The 18,725-nt window shown below is 39.6% G+C and overlaps 1 protein-coding gene across 4 annotated transcripts in view; it reads right to left on the bottom strand.

The window, feature by feature from the left end:
• LOC145434213 (liprin-alpha-1-like) overlaps positions 1–17,588 on the bottom strand; it is a 46,555-nt gene extending 28,967 nt beyond the window's left edge. For 2 of the 4 annotated variants that reach the window (XR_013913293.1, XM_080311546.1), the window contains exons 1-20: positions 15,775–17,587; positions 14,297–14,362; positions 13,543–13,641; positions 12,884–12,985; positions 10,728–10,892; positions 9,912–9,986; positions 8,797–8,868; positions 8,096–8,226; positions 7,941–8,034; positions 7,210–7,356; positions 6,213–6,305; positions 5,497–5,622; positions 5,171–5,302; positions 4,936–4,998; positions 4,608–4,664; positions 3,992–4,167; positions 3,349–3,403; positions 3,228–3,291; positions 3,009–3,132; positions 1,928–2,099 (exon numbers count right to left, since the gene is read on the bottom strand). Coding sequence is in view for 3 of the 4 variants with exons in the window: in XM_080311546.1 (XP_080167672.1) it covers positions 1,928–2,099; positions 3,009–3,132; positions 3,228–3,291; positions 3,349–3,403; positions 3,992–4,167; positions 4,608–4,664; positions 4,936–4,998; positions 5,171–5,302; positions 5,497–5,622; positions 6,213–6,305; positions 7,210–7,356; positions 7,941–8,034; positions 8,096–8,226; positions 8,797–8,868; positions 9,912–9,986; positions 10,728–10,892; positions 12,884–12,985; positions 13,543–13,641; positions 14,297–14,362; positions 15,775–15,837 (2,076 nt within the window). In the remaining variant the exon portion in view is untranslated. Of the gene's footprint in view, positions 1–1,927; positions 2,100–3,008; positions 3,133–3,227; positions 3,292–3,348; positions 3,404–3,991; positions 4,168–4,607; positions 4,665–4,935; positions 4,999–5,170; positions 5,303–5,496; positions 5,623–6,212; positions 6,306–7,209; positions 7,357–7,940; positions 8,035–8,095; positions 8,227–8,796; positions 8,869–9,911; positions 9,987–10,727; positions 10,893–12,883; positions 12,986–13,542; positions 13,642–14,296; positions 14,363–15,774 lie in introns of all 4 variants that reach the window. The other 2 variants (XM_080311548.1, XM_080311547.1) reach the window with 2 other exon arrangements.
• Between the last annotated feature and the right edge of the window lie 1,137 nt (positions 17,589–18,725).

Below are 18,725 nucleotides of genomic sequence, written 5' to 3' on the forward strand. Positions count from 1 at the left end.
ATTATTTCATGATATATTGCGCCATGCAATAAATTCTTTTACAAAAATATGGTTGAATGTCGATTTTCAATTTAGCGGATCGAGGTATGTAGAGTCTGCGGTCACGAACGCACTTCGAAACTGATTGCTGCGATGCGCGTGTTGTACAACAGCAATGTTAGTTTCAACACATGGCACTAACTCGTACAAAGGATAGACAAGCGATTACATATACCGACGTTGTGAAATGAATCATTTGAACGTCCGCGATACTATGTTACTACCCAAACAATAACACGCGGTAATATATTTGCTGTTGTGATTAGCGCAGATTCGCTGTTGCAGATTACGCATATCGATTGCTGCTTTTTATACTAATACAGCATTACCAGCATGATAATGTGCAACGAGCTACAAGATCTCCAACGCGCAATCGATATGACAGCAAAGTTATGTCCGTAAATGGCTTCACTTCTGGTGAAAATGTTTCAAATCTGGCCCATGGTAGAGAACAAAAGCAAAATATGGCTGAATGTCCAATGTCCATTGTCAAATTAGCGAATAAAATAGGTGTGTAGAGTCAGCGGTCGAGTTGTGCACTTCGAAGCTGATTGCTGCGGTGCGCATGTCGTGAACACTGGGTTTTCAAAATGCCTATTTGTTCAATAGACAGCCCTTGTCTCAAAGCGATTGTGTACATCACGATTATCGATAAAAGGCTTGCATAATATGACCTAATCTTTTTTCAAATGCCCAGTAAAATATCAGTGAAACACTGTATTTTATATTGCAGGTATGACTACCTATCAATCCAACCACTATATATTCAGTTCTAGTTGTTATACAAGAGCAAGGTGTGTTTCGACAAAGCACTATCTAGAACTTAGTAACTCGTACAAAGCTAATATATACACCGGCGCGGTGAAATGAATCATTGAACGTCGTCGATACTAGAATAACTCACGGCGCGTGTATGTGCGCCGAATGCGAGACGCCTGGCATCAATCGCGCTATATCCAACTGTAGCCATCGCTATATCAGCGGTCGTTACTCTCGATTGTATTATCGTAAGAACCTCACTCAGGTCATTTTAGAATCCTGATATCCTTGCGAAATCAGTCAGGCGATGATTCTATCCCAAGCAGGTCTTTGTATGACGTAGTCGCAAATTCAAAAATCAAATTCTCTTTTATTTTCTAAAAGTTGAGAACACTTCTTGGTATAGGGGCATCACCTGTTTCTCTCTCGCTTTGAGAGTAGCTCAGTTGGTTAGGCGGCTGTTTCACGATTACAGCGATATATTGGGTGTCGGTTCAACTCCCGTGGTTCGGATTTTATGAACATTTTACTAAATGCATTGAAATTTGGACTTGAGGCCGGCCGTTTCGATCGGGTTAATGGAATGAGTTGATCGAATGCACTTTCTTCAAATCAATCCACTGACAATTAATCATAGTGATTTCAGGATTCCGTTAAAAGTCAAGCAATACAGAATCACTCATGAACAGGCGCATAACCAGGAAAAAGCCGCAAACAACACTATCACCAGCTGTTTTAAAGCCACGAGTTTTACAGTATTCTAAGCAAAATGACATCGTAATCAAGTTGATATCGCATAAAGGTTAACAGGTGTCAGAAATTTTGTTCCCACGAGATCCCGGGAATTTCTAAACAGATTTCGCCGTTGTTGTCCACACAACAAATCCGGGTTTCACCGATCAATCGGTGATAAAAATATCATCCAGCTTTTCGGCCAAAATAATATTTCGTCACAATGGTACTCGAAGCAATCTAAAATAATATTATGCCTCCGGCCTGTTCCAAACAATACCCGGTTTGCTTTACAAGTACCGAATCAAACAAAACAATACGTAGGCTTACTGTAAAATACCATACCACACCAAAATAAGCGATTGTGACCAATATCACAACTGTAAACGTGACTTACCGCTGGCTGGCTGTGATGGTGCGGCAACGTTTGAGATCGCAAGTCACTATCGACCATTGCGGGATATCTGTCGTCTTGATTATTGTAAGTACGAGGCAAAGAATTGTATCCGTAAGAATCGTTAGCTGAATCATTTCTAACGTCAGTGGACTGCCTCTGTTTTTGCAGAGCGCTGTAGATGGAATTTGTATGGAACATTAGCAAATGCAAATCAGCAATTAACCAACTGGCACCGGCGGGTTTTTCCGAAAAATTTTGCTTCACTTTTCAAAACTTTTAAACACTTCCTCAATGGGATGCGAAACCAGCAAGTAATATATCGTTGGATTCAGAATGTCAACGCCTAACCAGCTACGTCACGAAGTGAGACGCGAGCAGGTCAACCGAGCGTATATATAATCAAGACGACGACAAAACCTTGTTGTGAAAATGTACATGTTTTGGTTACTTCCTTCCAGAGTCCAGAACTTATACCTAGTGCGAATAAGTACGTGCTGTTCACGGCAATAGATATTTCATCTTTCAAGCAAGCCATGAGTGACCGCTTTTGCTCAGCTAATTCGACCTATACTATCAAAATATTGTGGAGAGTTTCACGGTGAACCGCAATCTGACTCATGCGCCAGCCGGAGGTCAGCCAGTCAGTATACGTTGTGGACCCTAGTAACCAAAACACGTAGACCCATATTTACAACAAGGTCATCTCGTTTTCTTAATTATAATGTCCTGCTCTCGTCTAGCTTCATGGCGTAGTTAGTTATGTGTTGACAGTCTGAATCTAACGATATATTACTTGTTCGTTCCGCATCCGATTATGGTCGTGTTTCACAGTTTTGAATAGTGAAGCAGTATTCAGCTATCATCAACGACTACTTTGACGGCTTCACTTCACCGGCAGCAACATCATCCAGTAAAAAATGTGCCAGACTTTAGCCGACTTCACTATACAATGTTTGTGGCTGACACTCGTAAGGGGTATGGGGCAATTGTCAGTACCGAGTAGAGATTTGTATATCAACAACCGTATCGCCAAATATGAAGTCACAGGCATAAAAATTCAATAACCAATAAAATCACAAACCTAATCTCTCTATTGACGGCATCCAGCTGGTCCTGCAGCATCCCAGCCAGAGAGAAAGAGTTGTTCGCTTGACCCGGCGACGACCGTAGGTCCACAGCCGAAAATATATGTTCGCCCAGCTCCCCTGAAACACGACAAGTGAAATTTTGAATGGGCTTTACCAGGAAACAGGGACATCCAATTGTGCAATGTGCTAATAGTATCTAAATTCCACCGTACCTTCAAATTCACGATTACTGTCCAAGAAAGAACTTTGCAGACTTCTTTCCCAGTCGGCAAGCGGCTAATACATAATCCGCATTAAAACACGAGACTCAAGCAAAAAATAAGGGAAAGTTACTTTATCTGATTTTCGTGACGGCATCGTATTGCTTTTCCCGGAATAATCCCTCGAACTGAAAGTAAACAAGCAGTAAAAATCAAGAAGACATATGTGTAAACCCAAGCAACGATGCACAACAAATTTGGCTCAATTCCAATCTGTAGAAGCGAGTTATTGGAGTGCAAATTTTCGGATCTGGAGAATGTAGTATTTACGGTGGCAAATTCTTTAATTATTTATTATAGATCTACCCACCATAAATACTATGATTTGAAATCTTTAATTTTGAACATCAATAATTTTGCTTCTACTGGTTGGAATTGCGTCAAATTTCATGTGCATCGTTTTTTTCAGACAACCTGACAATTTCATGAAGTAGCCAGTGAAACATGAAAAAAATTTTCTATATCTATTTTTATTAAATAAATTCAAAATTTTCTACCACAAGAACTTCATATCTACTGGTTGTAATGGAGCCAAAATTGGCGTGCAGCGTGTGTTTAGGTAGCCTAACAATTATATCAAGTAGCCAGTTGAATTCGGGAAAAAAGTTATTTTTGAACTGCCCCCGGTGTCTCACCTCACTATCATCATCGGGAGACGAGAACAGGCAATAGTTGCAAAACGTACCACAACTATTGCAATCGCTTCGGAAACTTACTAGGACGTATGATTAGAAGGAGCGCCGTTGGCAGAAGTATGATTGACATGTTGCTGGCGGCCACGCACATCAAGAGTATTGCTCGTGTTATGATTGGGTTTCCAAGACGATGACATAGAGGCAGAACTAGACGACGTCGCGGAAAGCTGGACGCCCGACGCCGACCGGTCGAAAGACTGAAAAAGAAACAAGACCGATCCATTTCAAACTTTGACAGATTCAACAAAGGCGGAATGCGCTGAATATAGAAACACGGCGAAAATGTTTGAGCATGGCAAACACGTGCCCAGAAAATGAGTGGTTGACATACTTGCAAAACGCATCAACAACGGAATGGCACGACTGTTTGTGAGTTCATGGAAAGCCAATGTATACGCATAGGTCGAGGTCATTCAAACTGCACATTGTTCGAGTAAGAATGTGAAACAGAGATACCATTTATAGTTACGAGTTATACAATAGTATGGTTACAAGAATATGCAACTTAAAATCACATAATTTCAAGCATCGGACGCAAATCAGTGAAATAAGGATAGGCTTTAGAAGTGCTAGCACGCCCAGTTGTTGATTTCCACATGCTCAAATCTAAAATCAGTCGCTAGATCGCTAGCAATACCTTGTTTTTGCGGAGATAATCCGATTCCACTTTGTCCAAGCTTCGCGCCAGAACCTCCTACATCAAGAATACATTCAGAACTACTCAAGTTACGTTCCAAAGTCGATTTGTGGGACCGGCTGCACAGGGTGGCGCGGTAGGACAGCCTACAGCCCTACATCCGCAACGGATGTTCAATTCGATGCAGATCAATTACCAAGATTACTAAATAAGTAAATTACTAAAATGCGTGAGGAATTAAATGTAAGGAATTTGGTGATCACATGGATATAGCAGCTTCCATTATCAAATTATACAATAAACTTGGAAATCTGCAACAAGGGCTTACCTTTTCGAGTCGGCACTCGTCATAAACTTTACGAAGTCCCTCGAGTTCAGACTGCAAATTGTTCTACAAACAAAATTAAAAAGCATGCTCATAAATTCAACGCCAATTTCCATGCGACTTTAAAATATATCGGATTTGTACAAGATTCGACAGATATTCAGGATTTGGATTTGAACGCTGATCCGCAACGAGATTTGGATTTCAAAATAGTAAATTCGCTCGGAAGAAACCCTACCTTTTCCTCCAACGTTGTCATTCTTTCCTTTAAATGTAACTGAAGCCTCTCGTTAGATTCTGCGAGCAGTCGGTCCACGGTCGAGGTCAGTCTCTGGTTGTGGTCCTCGTTCATTTTATCTCTTTGGTGCGCCTGAATATCGAAGATGATTTGAAAACAACGGATATGAGGAGTTTGGATCAGATATGGAATTGTGACAATTTGGACGTGGAAAATCATTTCAATTTTAATTCGACTGAAAAATTTTAGTCTTTGCAGAATTCAAAATTGCAGTTGGACATGATGCGGAACTCATTTTAGTTTGGCTTTGAATCCAGCCGGCTCACCCGCGACAACTCTTGAGATTTTTCCTCAAGACGCGTTTCCAAGCTCTTCAGCTTCTCTTCGATATTGCCGTGCCTTTCTTCAGCTTTGGTTAAGGCGGCAACTCTCTGCGCCAGTTCAGCTTCGACCTGCATATTCGAACATTGCTATGTCACGCATTACAAAGAGAATTTTATATGGCAATGATAAATTCCACTACATTTTAAACTTTTCCCACTCGCTACCCGAGCGTGGGAAATTCACGATTGTCAGATAGGTTAACTGACATTTAACGATCAAATCTTCGAGGTTTTGGAGGTCGAACTGAGACTAGTGCTGTCGGAAGAGATGCTCGACTTTGTAAGTTTTCACTGCTTATGTAGGCAAGTTCAAATCAAAAGTATATAAGGGTATATGAATTCATAAGCGAGGACGAGGTGAATTCCCGTAGGCCTGTAATATAAGTTGAACAATGAACATAACCCGTTCTATGTTTCATTACACTTTCAAATCAATCCAACACAGAAAATAATCAAGTCGAGTGTGTCATACATAAACCTGGCTAGTGATTACACTACAGTAAAGAGATTTTTGTGCGTTATTTTGCAATGTTTTACAATTACACGTGTATCAGAACAAATCGGCGCGACATTGCAGCCAGAATCGGTAACCGGCGAATGAGAGACCAAGAACCAATGTTCCCGAATCCCGATCAAGGCATACAAGGTCATCCTCATACCTCGGGTAAGGCTTCGGCCCGTCTCAGAGACTGTTGCAGTTTTGATTCGGCAGCTTTTAGTCGGTCTTGCAGTATACTGTTTCGTTCCTCGGCCTGAAATAGGTTCGGTATTCCAACTTGTCAACTACAAAGCGGTTGTCAGCTGTACTTTGCAAAAAATATGGAAATATAACCTCCTTTATATATAAAATTATTGATTCGGCCACAATTGAAGAACTTCAATTCCAGATGCATAATTAACATCCATTACGCATAGTGATGACGCGGCGAATACCTAACTATGAGAGTCGATAATTATTGAGCTGTCGTGCATTTAACGGCGTGAAATTACAATTACAAGCATCATATCTGCGGGTCCCAATCATAATAATGGCTAGGCACGCAGTGGCATTTCAGCATCAGTGTTAGACACTTGAATTAGAGGCGGCTGGTACCGGGTACTTTCTTTTTCATGGGCTACTTTGACTGTTGATCAAGCCAGATTTATTACATTTGGAATCATATTGTTTATAAAATTTTGTTAATCGGCTCAACTTGAAATAAACAAACTTTGATAATCAAAATTATCACCGTATAAACCAGTCAAATTACAAAAGCTCTTCATTTAGCGGCTTTTGACAAATTCAAGTACGAGACTGATTTCCTAGAAAGAACGTTAGATCAAGTCAGGTACAGAGCATTTGGTCTAGCATTCTCTTGAAAATTACACTGCTACCTCATACTTTGTCAAAGCGGATTTCATTCGGATCTCTGATCATACTTGTTATTGTGCGGTTACCTCTTTTGACTCACAAAATGTCCTCGAGTTAAATGAATGATACTGCAATGAATGCAGGGCTGAAAACAACATTAAAAGTATGTGGATATGCCGTTAAATATAAGTGAATGTCTTCGTTCATATCTTTGTTTCATCGTTTCTATCCGAATCCTAATAATAATAGTTCCCGTTCTTGAACAGGTCTGGCTATTCGTTCTCGATTTGTGGAATGGGCCTTACTTGCTGTAACAAGTCATCTCTGTTCGCGAGTTCAGACTCCAATCGATCCCGCAATTCGTGGACGGACGTGGCTTCGCGCTGCGTGTTCAGATATCTGCGTTCGAGAGTTGCGACGCGGTCTTCCAGTTCTTGCCGATTCATCTGAATCTGTGACGAGGGCGGCGGATCTTTAGTGACAGGGCCTGCCCGATACCACTAGTCGCTTATCATTTTGTTAGTCAAGCTTGCGAAAATCTAGTATCATCGAATCACTCCTTATGATATACTAACAGTATGAATGACTGAGAAAGGTACGGTATGCGTCTTGGTCATCTTCCTAGAACACTGAAGCAGGTGGCTGGATGAGGGTGGTCAAATCATAGGCATTTACCATATGATGGTATATAAATGCATCAAATTTCCATATATATTTTGTATATATCGTTGATAGAACAATCGTCCACGTGACCATCGCATCGAAGATAAGAAATTGAGCATCAAATTGACCTTTGAAATTCCGTATTTTGATCCGATTCAGAGATTTGAATTTTCAAAGACGCGTTTGGTTTAGAAATTTGGTAATATCCAGCTTTCGTACGACTTTCCAATATAAGTCAGTCTTACCGGATCAACGAGTTGGGACGTGACTCAAAATTAATTCCGGATTCAGTGGCAGATTTGAAACGAAAATTCTGAACGGCATTCGGATTTGAAAATATAACTGGGATATCTCGAAAAATCAAGAAACCTACGTCGCGCAGTTCCTTCTGCAAGCGAATGATCGTTTGTTCCGATTTCATGAGGTCCGTACGAGCAATATCCAGGTCCTGCTCCAGACCTGAAAGCCTGAGAGTAAAGGAAAATCGTCGTGAACGATCAAGCCGATGAGCGGTTGTTGCAAAGTTACTTGGACAACGTGACGCTGAACTGTCTCCTGCCGACGTCCAACTCGCTCTTCTGCGTTTCGATGATATTCTCGAGCTGCACCACCCGGCTGGCTTCTTCCAGTATTTCGCCGGATTCATCTGACTCGACCCCCTATCGTGATTGAATGAAATCGGAGGCAAGATGAGATTTAGCACTAAGATTCACGTACAAAAAAAAACAATACTCTGTGGTACTTCTACTTTTTTGGAATACTGAAGTAGGTTGCGTCAACTTGCACTCTTTACTCAAGTGGATATGCTCTCAGACTATTTCCCTTCTGCTTAACAGTTTTCGATGCATACCTACTCACTTTAGTGTAGCAGAAAGTAGTCTCGCCCTGTCTCGGGATTGGTTTCCAACACTTTTGCGAGTGAAATTATTATATCAACCGACGAAATAGCACATGTACCGTGATAGCAGATTAGATTATAGAAATCGCTCAATTAGTAGTGTCTTTTTGTGTCATTCAAGTTACAATTTCTAAAGTATGCAAAATCTACATTTTAGAATTATTTCAGTAGTTTTCAGATATTCTCATTTATAGTTTTGGCTTGTCTTAAAAATCGCTACTTCTACCCTTTAATAGACTACAAATTCACGACCTGAGTAGCAACACTGCCTACTCAGACCACATCTGCATAAAAGTGGTCTTTATTCGGACTAACCAGTCGCAATACACACCGATTTATCTTTATCGCTCCGTTGAGACAAAGATATCTTCAACTGCGACAATTGTCCCCGCAACAACTTATTCTGAAAAGCACATCACAGGAAGAGAGTACGTCTCACCGAAATAGTAGCAGCAACCCACAGAGTGATAAAGGAGGAGCTTCGTGGAGGCGCAGAACTTCAATATACAATTGAGTACTGTATTCATATTGAAATGAACCCGTATATTTTCGGCTGACACTCGTCAGGGGTTAATCGTCAGCAACTAGTAGAGAATTGGAAAGAACATTGTACACCTACAATCGTATTTCAATTGTATGCCACGACACCGGCATGAAACTTTGAATAATCGGGCGAAGAAATAAAAATGGGTACTAAAACAAGACAAAACTTCCACCAAAATTGTACTGTGACGCTCTCAGTCAGTGTTGGAAAACTACAAAATTACATTAGAATTACAATTACCGATTTCTCAAAAACTTGGAAATGGAATGGAATTGTGAATTAAAAATATACACAACAGCAATCAGTATATATACAAATTAGAGTTCACTCTTATAAGCATGACAATTGCAAATGTCTGTAGCAAGCTTGACTCGTGTGTCGTGTCACGCTATACAGTTCTCCCGTAGCATCTTCAGGAAAACCAGAAATTACATTACAACCAAAATGAGAAGAACGAAACATTTCACGAATTAGATTACAGCTGGATTACCGGCATTCCGCTATAATTAGACAACTGGAATTACATAGCTGCCGAGTCTGCTCGCAGTTCACGACATTGTCCATAGCGTTGCGCAAAATTGAGCACCCGAATGATTCGATTTCGAGTCAAGTCTTCTGTTAGAGTAGCCTACCACCTATTATAATGTGATACCCGTGATAATGAGTGAGGAGTTCAAATATATCACTTTTTGAAGCCAGCACTTGGCTCAAATGATTACAATTGACACTCGGCTCAAATTCAAGTACTGGGATCGTTAAGCCAAGCCCGATTCATCGATCAATCATGTCTCGAGATATATTATTAATGAGCTGATTTGTAAAAGTAGACCGCATTCATATGGGGCAATTAGCGTCTTCGGGGTTGCGTCCGGATACACTCGTAGCTCGGCCAGAAAGATTACCTCGCCGTAGGAAGCCTCCAACATCTCCTCCATTTGCATTCCACGCTCTATCGACTCCTTCAGCTTTTTCTTGATCTGTATATCGAGAATACGGATCAGCGATGTACAGATCAAATCCAATCACAGAGTATGGACGACGTGTGTGGCACACGACAAATTACGTGACGACGACGGAACAGGCTATCGATTATCGGAGCAGTGAATCAGCAGCAATCAATGTATATTGAAATTACTTGGGTAATAAGTCACGTAAAGTAATTTCCGCATATAATTACATTTCGAATCGGACCCAATGCATATTCGACTGTCATCAATGCTCCAAACTAGGTGAAAAATTTAAAACAAAAAGCTGGAAAATTACTAAAGATTTAGTTGTTATTATTTATGTAACATAGTACAGTATATTGCAAGATGAGCGGACCTGAATAAATTGGAATGACCAACGGTCCTGCAAATAAGCGGGTTCGTACCTGTCCTGTCCTGTTCCTGTCTACATTATGCGATTGTGATACAGGCCTAACTTCATTACTTAATGCTACTCATTGTCTCATCTCTCTAAAGTTTTTGAAGACGTGAACTTTTGAAGTTTGTCAAGCTTTCCGTTTCAACGTTCCATAGTTTTTGAAGTCAATATACGCAAAAATATTTAACTTTAATACTTCTCAAGTAAAATAGAAATCACATTCGGGATGACGCACCTTATTTTCTTGGGAGTTAACATAATATATCACAGTCGCATATCATGAAAGCAGAACATATTCTGGAGAAAGTTTTTTTCGTCCCTGGCAGCCCCTGCAAGCAACCAGGTCAACTCACCTTTTCATCCAATATCTTATGATGTTCGAATAGAGATTTGAGGGCTTTCAAAACCTCCACTTCGCTCGAGACGCCGGCATTTTGCTGGTACTGCCTTTTCACCAAAGTCAGACGGAAGGATCGTTCGTGCCGCGACACCAGGGCCTCGAGATGTTCGATTAAAAACTGCAAGTGAAAATAGGCGTAAGTTCACAGCCAAGTCTGTACGACACATCAGGATCACCACGACAAAAAAAATCTAATTGGACTATTGTTTCTCTCATAAAAACCATCACTTGGCCGCAAAACTTATGTAAGTTCATTTTTCGGAATTGGTCAAAATGATATTCCCAGGACTCGAGGATGTAATTTTAATGTCCACGGCGAAAATTTAATATATTTCGACGCACCAAAAATATTAGACTACAATTGGCAATACAGTTTGTACTATGCATATGACAACATTCTAAATTCATAATATCATACAGATACAGCATATCCTTGATAATTCGAAAAGGTCTCGTCCAGCTCAGCCTGATAATAATGATTCCAAATGTATGCTAACAGTCTACTTGTCAGACCAAAATTGAATTCAACAGTCATCGGAAAATTGTGAAAGGTCTTGTCAGGCGCGAAGCTCATTTTGAGCTCGCATATCGCTGTCAGTTGTGGAACGAATCATTTACCTTGCATAGAGAACGTGGTTAGTGTCAAAACAAGATATAGATTGGGGTGTAACTCATAACCCGTCATATAACACACCACTGCAGATTTAGCGTTTCGATGGTGTGAATGACATGCAGGTGTAAACGATGGGCGGACTTGACCTTGAAGATCAACATACTGCTAGGCTACTACCGCGCACCTGTTTGCAGATAACGGTATACTGAAGTTATTTCATACATGACTAATGACAGGAAAATGAGATCAAAATCTATTGGAGTCTGATTCACACCTGATAGCAAGTATAGAAACCTGTTTTACGCTCTGAACGATATCAATGTAGCAATACAGTCAGAAGCCAAACACATTTACCAGTCTGGCCCAGACTGTTGAGGCGAACGCTTATATTACCTTGCAATTGTTGGCAAAGCAACGGAAGATTTTGATTTTATTAGACTATTATAGCATTTGATTGCTCCGGTTTGTATATATGGTGAGTGGTGACGCTTAAAAAGTCAGCATGTACTTCAGCATTGTGGCATAGTGGGTATCGTGTAGGTATCACTTCAGTGAAATGTAGAGTTGGAAGTAGCAATATGACGCCGCATGACATGATACGCTTCCCGTTCGAATTGACATAGAACCTTTCAAAAAGGTTTGTGTTCACACGAACCAAAACCTTTCAGGGGTTCACACCATCATCCCTAGTATATAGGAGTTTTGGGTAGTGGGGAATGAAGACTCGGAATAAATCTGAAGTGGGAAATGAAGACAAAAAGGTTGGGAACCATTGGTATAGTGTATACTGTATGTATACACTACGTTCCTGTTTTCCCATGAAAACCGCTTCGCACAACGGCATTTTATATAAAGCGATGATCGCTCGTGTGATGGCCGTAGTTGTCGAACCAAATCAGAGATGATTCCAATTACTTTCCAAACGGTAGGGCCTACTTTGTAATGTCTGTCCCAAAGTAGGTCTTTAGGCCTATTCTTTTACGAAAATCAGAGAGTCATGACTGCTGCTAAGCAATCGAAGCTCTTGATACGGTGATAAATTACTGCGAAGCTAAAGAGCAACGTAATATATTCCAGAAGTGGTCAAAGTAGTCAGTGCTGGTATTCAAGTAGAAATAACGTCATAAATTTCTACTCAAGTACAAGGGAAGTAGTGATTTACGAGACATGTCAATACTACATCAAGTGGGAGCAGAAATGGAAGGAAGCTGATTTGGTTGAGGGATCGCGTATGTGCGGCGGTTACTCGGAGATTTCTACTTTTGAAATTGACAAGCGCATCTTGGGGAATAACTCAAAGTGACAAATAGCTGCAATTTTCGGAAACACATTCAGGAACCGTGATTCTGTGGCACCTGGTTGTTATGACAATTTCACACACAAAAAGTTGTCGCAACCATACCCCAAAACTACTTTCCACTTAATATAAACAAGGTGAAAAAGTAAGTAGTTTTGCTGTAAAAGTAGAAGTAGTCTAGAAACGTGACTACATGTACCCGAGTGTTGTTGCGTTCGGCTTGAAACTCAGAGATCTCGGCCTGCTGTTCCTTCACGAGACTCTGTGCGTGACCCAGTTCCTTCGTTAAGGAAGCAATATCCTGTTAAAATAATTAAGGCTGGGATTAAACTCATACTCAGACCTGGCAAGTTTTAACGTGGAAAGTTAATGAATTCAAGAGTTTTGGTGCAAGATCACCACAGGCACCGGGTAGATCTGAGGAAATGAAAGCTGAAAATTCCCTGCAAATCTAGTTCTTGTGTTGAGTTCTGGTTGCGTGACATGCACAAATAAAAGTGACAAATTTACGACCATTTATGATCTGTGATGTGGCAAGGAGTATATTAATTGGTTTTTCCTCAAAATAGACAATATGGGTTTACAGTTTTCTTGTGTTGTAATTTACATATTCAATCATGAACTTGCTACCAGATGCTGTACTGCAACTATGACAGTGTGACTTCAATACATTATTCGGGAGTTTACAAGTTTCCAATCCAATGCCAGAGCCGACAGAACATGGCAAGGAAATACAGTTGCATGCATTTTGAAATTGAAGAATTACAGTCAATATGTCTGTAATATGCAAGGTACGTTCCGCCTTGAATTTCTTCGGGCGGATCTAGTTATCTAGACTCAGGCTACCCGGATACTTACAGATGGAACACCTTTAGATAATTGCCTCTTGAGGAAATCTCTTTCCGCACTGGCTTCCGCATATTTCGCCTTGATGTCGTCGTTTTCATCTTTCAACAACTATAAATGCATCAACCAAATGGTAAAATATAAGCACGCTCAGGTCATGGAAAGCCGCTAGGCGACAAGAACAGCCAAAAATGCAATCATCTGCTAACACATCACTGAGGGTGAGGGTAACTAAAATGTTTCGAATTTATGAGTTACATTTAGAAGTTGAATGGTAGTGCTTTCTATGCATAGTGATAGGAATAGAATTCAGTTTTGCTCTGCAGGAAGGGAGAGTGAGAAAATCCAGGTCAACCAGTCGTTTCGGATCAATTTCTCCAAAATTTTCTAGAAGGTATCATCATCATTAGTGCTCGCATTTCAAGTAATTATAATCTATGCGAAATCTATATTGCTGTAATGAAGCCTACTTGTCCATATTTGATTCAAGCTCGCAATCGCAATAAAAATAAGCACACTGAACACAGTATTACGATCAAGATTGATGAATATTTGCTCCTGTGATAAATCATAATATGCTAAGAGTTGTATCTATGTGACGTGGAAATTGGAAACAACATGAGATTCATTTCTTACAAGTCGAATTATGTGACGGAAGTGCATCTCATAAAACAGTAATTAGAACAATGGATTTAGCCGTTGAGAATGTAAATGCATGAACATATAAAATTATTTCGACATCACAAGAAGAAGTGAAGCAGTTTACCTGTAAGCTTTCATTCAACTTCTCGCGTTCATCATTCAAAGCAACTATCATATTCTCCATTTCAGTCTGAGAAATAATGAACAGCTATTAGATATTCTACTACGAGCAGAATTTTGATATGGAAAATTGGACATGCATGTGTAAGCTGAAATTATCATAGCATGAAACATACGACATCTTTTGTGCGATTAGATTTCAAGACTCTAGATGCCAGTATAAATAAATAAGAGTTGGGTAATCAGTAATCATTGTAATCAATCATCTGAAATATTCTGCTTCACTACACAAAATTTGAATGTGCAAATGAAAATAAGCCAGTGAAGTAGGAATATGGAACATATACTTCTACTGGGTAGCCAACTGAGCCATTGGTGAGTCTCTTCAATAAGCCATGTCATTACCAAAGTGCCTGGATAATGTATAGAAATTGAATAACGTAGTAAAAAACGGTGTGCACCAAGGCCACCCTGCTGCGCTGTATTGAATCATTTCACCATAAACAGATATTATGGTAGTATTGGTGCGCCAATACTTTTTAACCACTATGATTGAAGATGGGTCCATTTCGGTTGAATGCAGTACAGGCATACGAGCCTACCGCTTAAGACCATTGCCAGGTTTACAATGTCGAATTTATATGGTCAATGATACCTTTATAAGTTGGACAGAGTTCTTTTCAACACCACGCTACTCTCACAAAATTACATAGAATGTAAGAAAGTTATGACAAAATCATTAACATTAAGAAAAATATGATCAAAGCTAAAGAGACACATTTATTCTCCAGTGTAGGTGAACTATACATCAGCCTTCATTACAAAATAATAGAAGATTCTGAAACAACCCGGATAGGGACTGCAGAGTAATGTAGTAGTATAAGGCTGACCTACCTCCATAGCGCAGGCTACAAAGAATTCCAGAACTCTGATAACAATAATTATCATCGTATTTTGTGAAGACATAATTATTGAGCATTATCGTAACATGACGAATTCTAGAACAGAATGCGTCTGGTGCAATATAACAAGAGATGACCGTAATCTTGGGAGTCAATGCAAGTTGAATTCTGATGAAGCCAGGAAGACTGATTCTCACAGGGAGAGATAAAACATACAATCATCCCACCACAGAAATTGATAACAATTTGCTGGAGATATGCTCTTCTCCAAATGTTCAAGTCTTTATTATTTACCCACAGGATACATGGAAAAATATAAATCTACTTGATGAGTCAACATGGTTTGTGAAACCTTTAATTAAAACGACCATGGTGAAAAGTTTATGAGGTGACATTGTTTTACAAATAAAGCTATAGTTGCACAAGTGAAATATTTATAGAGTCAACAACTCAGGATTACAGGCATTGAACATGTTATGATTCTGGATCATCGGTCCCTAGTCGAACACTATTAGGTTGACGAACTATTATTGCGTTGGTCGCATGAATTTCATTAACTAGACTTGAAGAATGAGCTTACCTCTTCAGTGTCTTCATCATCATAGACTTTGTCTTCAGAGATGGTTGGCATTCTCTCTCCCATCGCTTTGTATTTCTTCCGTCCCTCCGTCCGTCAAATAACAACCTTTTACCCAAGTCGACGGCAAGCTGATTTTTACATCCCTGGTACTAATGAAATATCCACTGATGCAATCAGAATTTGACAACTGCGAGTGTGAGAATTGGCTATAACAGGCTGACACCAATTATCATCATAGGTGCAATCCTAGAATGAGTAAAATATGGAAATAATGTTAAACACACAAGCTTATACATCGACAATAAGTTTGAGTTGATATATTACACAGGTCAAGATCATTTCTGTAAAAATATCTAAATCATTATGAAAGATCTCATTTCCATATTGACTATCTTCAGGGGTATCAACATGCAACCAGCGAATTATTTTGAAACACATCGCGACAGTTCATGCCACTTCCTTCCAAATGCTGACATATTGAGTTGCAATAAATCTAACGAGGTTTGGCCTTGATTATATTTACTTATAATCTTTTATTGCGCCAAGAATCACATCTGTTGTTTGTAAATCTGCTTTACCTGGCTTCGCAAGTACAATTTCACCATTAGACCGCCTTATTATGAAGTCAAAGCACTCTACACGGATCTTGTGCGTGCTGGTGCTGGTCTTCACGTATATCAAAGATATGCAACATCAACCAGTGTTGTGTAGTATAAAGGCAATCATGTGTTTTTATTTTGAATTTGCATAAACTGTCAATTAGGTACAGTAGTCAATTTGACCTGTCATTTATATTTCAAATGTTATGACCCTCAAATTAATATTTTAGTATTGTGCATGTTCATATTTACCTGTGCAAATATGAATGTTCAAACATAACTCAAACGTTGATTAAATAGGACTATTAGGCTTGACATGGTATGATCAGTATTCAGTAGCAGAGCTCTAAAGCATTATGTCAGGTCCTGTCCGAAATGTTGACCATGGGACTGGAATATGGTCCTCTCCTTAATGTATCGTGTAGGGATCTTCGCCCCAAGACACCACTTTACGCTCAGAAACATCATAATTCATATTATCACTTGCATTTAATGTCGGGCCGCCGGGGTATGGATATTGAAGGCATGAAGAACCATAAAGAAAATTCATTACTTCACCTTTTTCCAACTGCGAAGACACAAAGGGACTGAGTTCTATAAATCCTATGTAATTTTAGGTAGGGAGATGGGTGGCCTTATATTAAAAATAAATTTGACTGTATTATAGTGTGATAGCGTGAAGTGAAGAAATTCCTATTACCTCGTTTTCGGAAATTATGTTTACTGTCTCTCAACTATACAACAATGTCATTGGAACTTTATACATGCGGATTAATTTTTTTCGCGCTCTATTTAATTTACTGCAACAACAGTAAAGATATAATTTGACGATGTGTGCAAAATGGCCTGGACGTGGAGTGTCTTTCATGGCCTATCCTTAGTGCTGATAGAACCAGAAACTAAATAATAAAAATCACTGACAAATAAAATTAATGGGTATCTCAGATCAAACATATAATCAAATATGACAGCAAAACCATACTGAAAAATGAACCGGAATTGATATACATATAATAATGGTACCATGGCATATATATACGGCATACCATTGAGTCAGTAAACCTAGCGCGGCTCAGGAAAACTAAGAACGTAGAAACAACCATGGTTTTCTGGTCATAGCGAACAGCGACGAGTCCTTCTATCTTTTCACTATATCGCAATTTTGTTGTGTTTTGATCCGATGAAGATTTCTAATAAAATGACTGACTGAGTTACCGACCTGCGAACCTGAGTTTACTAATCTAATGATTTTTGCTCGTAACTCTCTAGCGACAGCACTCGGCAAATGACAAGAGCTGCGCAGCGCATACCAGAGATGAGCGGATTTGGAATTTCTATGTCCTAATCCAATCCAAATCCGAACCTTCAAATCCTAATCCAAATCCTAATCCATAACTTTTTCATAATCAAGTCCATGTCCAATCCTAATCCGATTCCAACTGGAAATTCAGAAAAAATGCTAATTTATGGAAGGGAGGGATTTGAAATTTTTCTTTCACTACCAACGATCCCCTCGATTCAAGATAACTTGGTAACCGTGAGTAAATTAATAGCTGATTTAAATAAAGTTTGTCGCCATTCGCCACACGACACGCTTTCTTTTTCTATACTATCTTCTTTACTTTCATTCAGTGTACATGCCTCCTCTTTACATCGCCTAGGCCAAGGTGGGTGTCAGATTCCATAGACTGCTCCTTGTCGCTTCGACACCTTCCTGTCTTTTCATTGTATCGCATTTTTTGTGGTGTATTGAACTGATAAAATTGCTAATAAACCAATGATGATGATGATGATGATGATCTACCAGAAAATAGGTAAATCCAATCCTAATCCGTTCAGAAAAAAATCTCTAATCCTAATCCAATCCAAATCCGAAATTTTTTCACAAATCCTGTTTTTTCAAATCCTAATCCTAATCCATGCTCATCTCTGGCGCATACTGACCAAAGTCACTCACATATGGTGTCCGGTCAATTCCGAGAATTCTATTACCGGGAATGCTATTACCAATCAATCAATCAATCAGGTTTATTAATATTTTCATCGTTTCAAAACATCACAAGACTGCGATACAATGAAAGATAGGAAGGTGTCGAAACAACTTGGAGTAGCCTTTAATATCAGACACCCACCTTGGCCTAGAGGCCAGTGGTTCCCAACCGGGGTGGAATTCCCCCCTTGGGCGGAATTTTGCAATTTTTAGGGAGGAATTCCACATTAGAATTGTAACGGATTTCCAAATTGTTCATGTCCGAACTGTCATGTAGTCAACCAGTTATATCCGAATGTATGCTCCTTACGGCATTTTTTGTTTGCTGAAAGTATGTTCAAATGCTATTTGAAATCTATTTT

The sequence above is a fragment of the Botryllus schlosseri genome, chromosome 2 (assembly GCF_051294905.1).
Source record: "Botryllus schlosseri isolate E-star chromosome 2, Bs_hap1, whole genome shotgun sequence".
In the NCBI taxonomy this organism is placed as follows: Eukaryota; Metazoa; Chordata; class Ascidiacea; order Stolidobranchia; family Styelidae; genus Botryllus; species Botryllus schlosseri.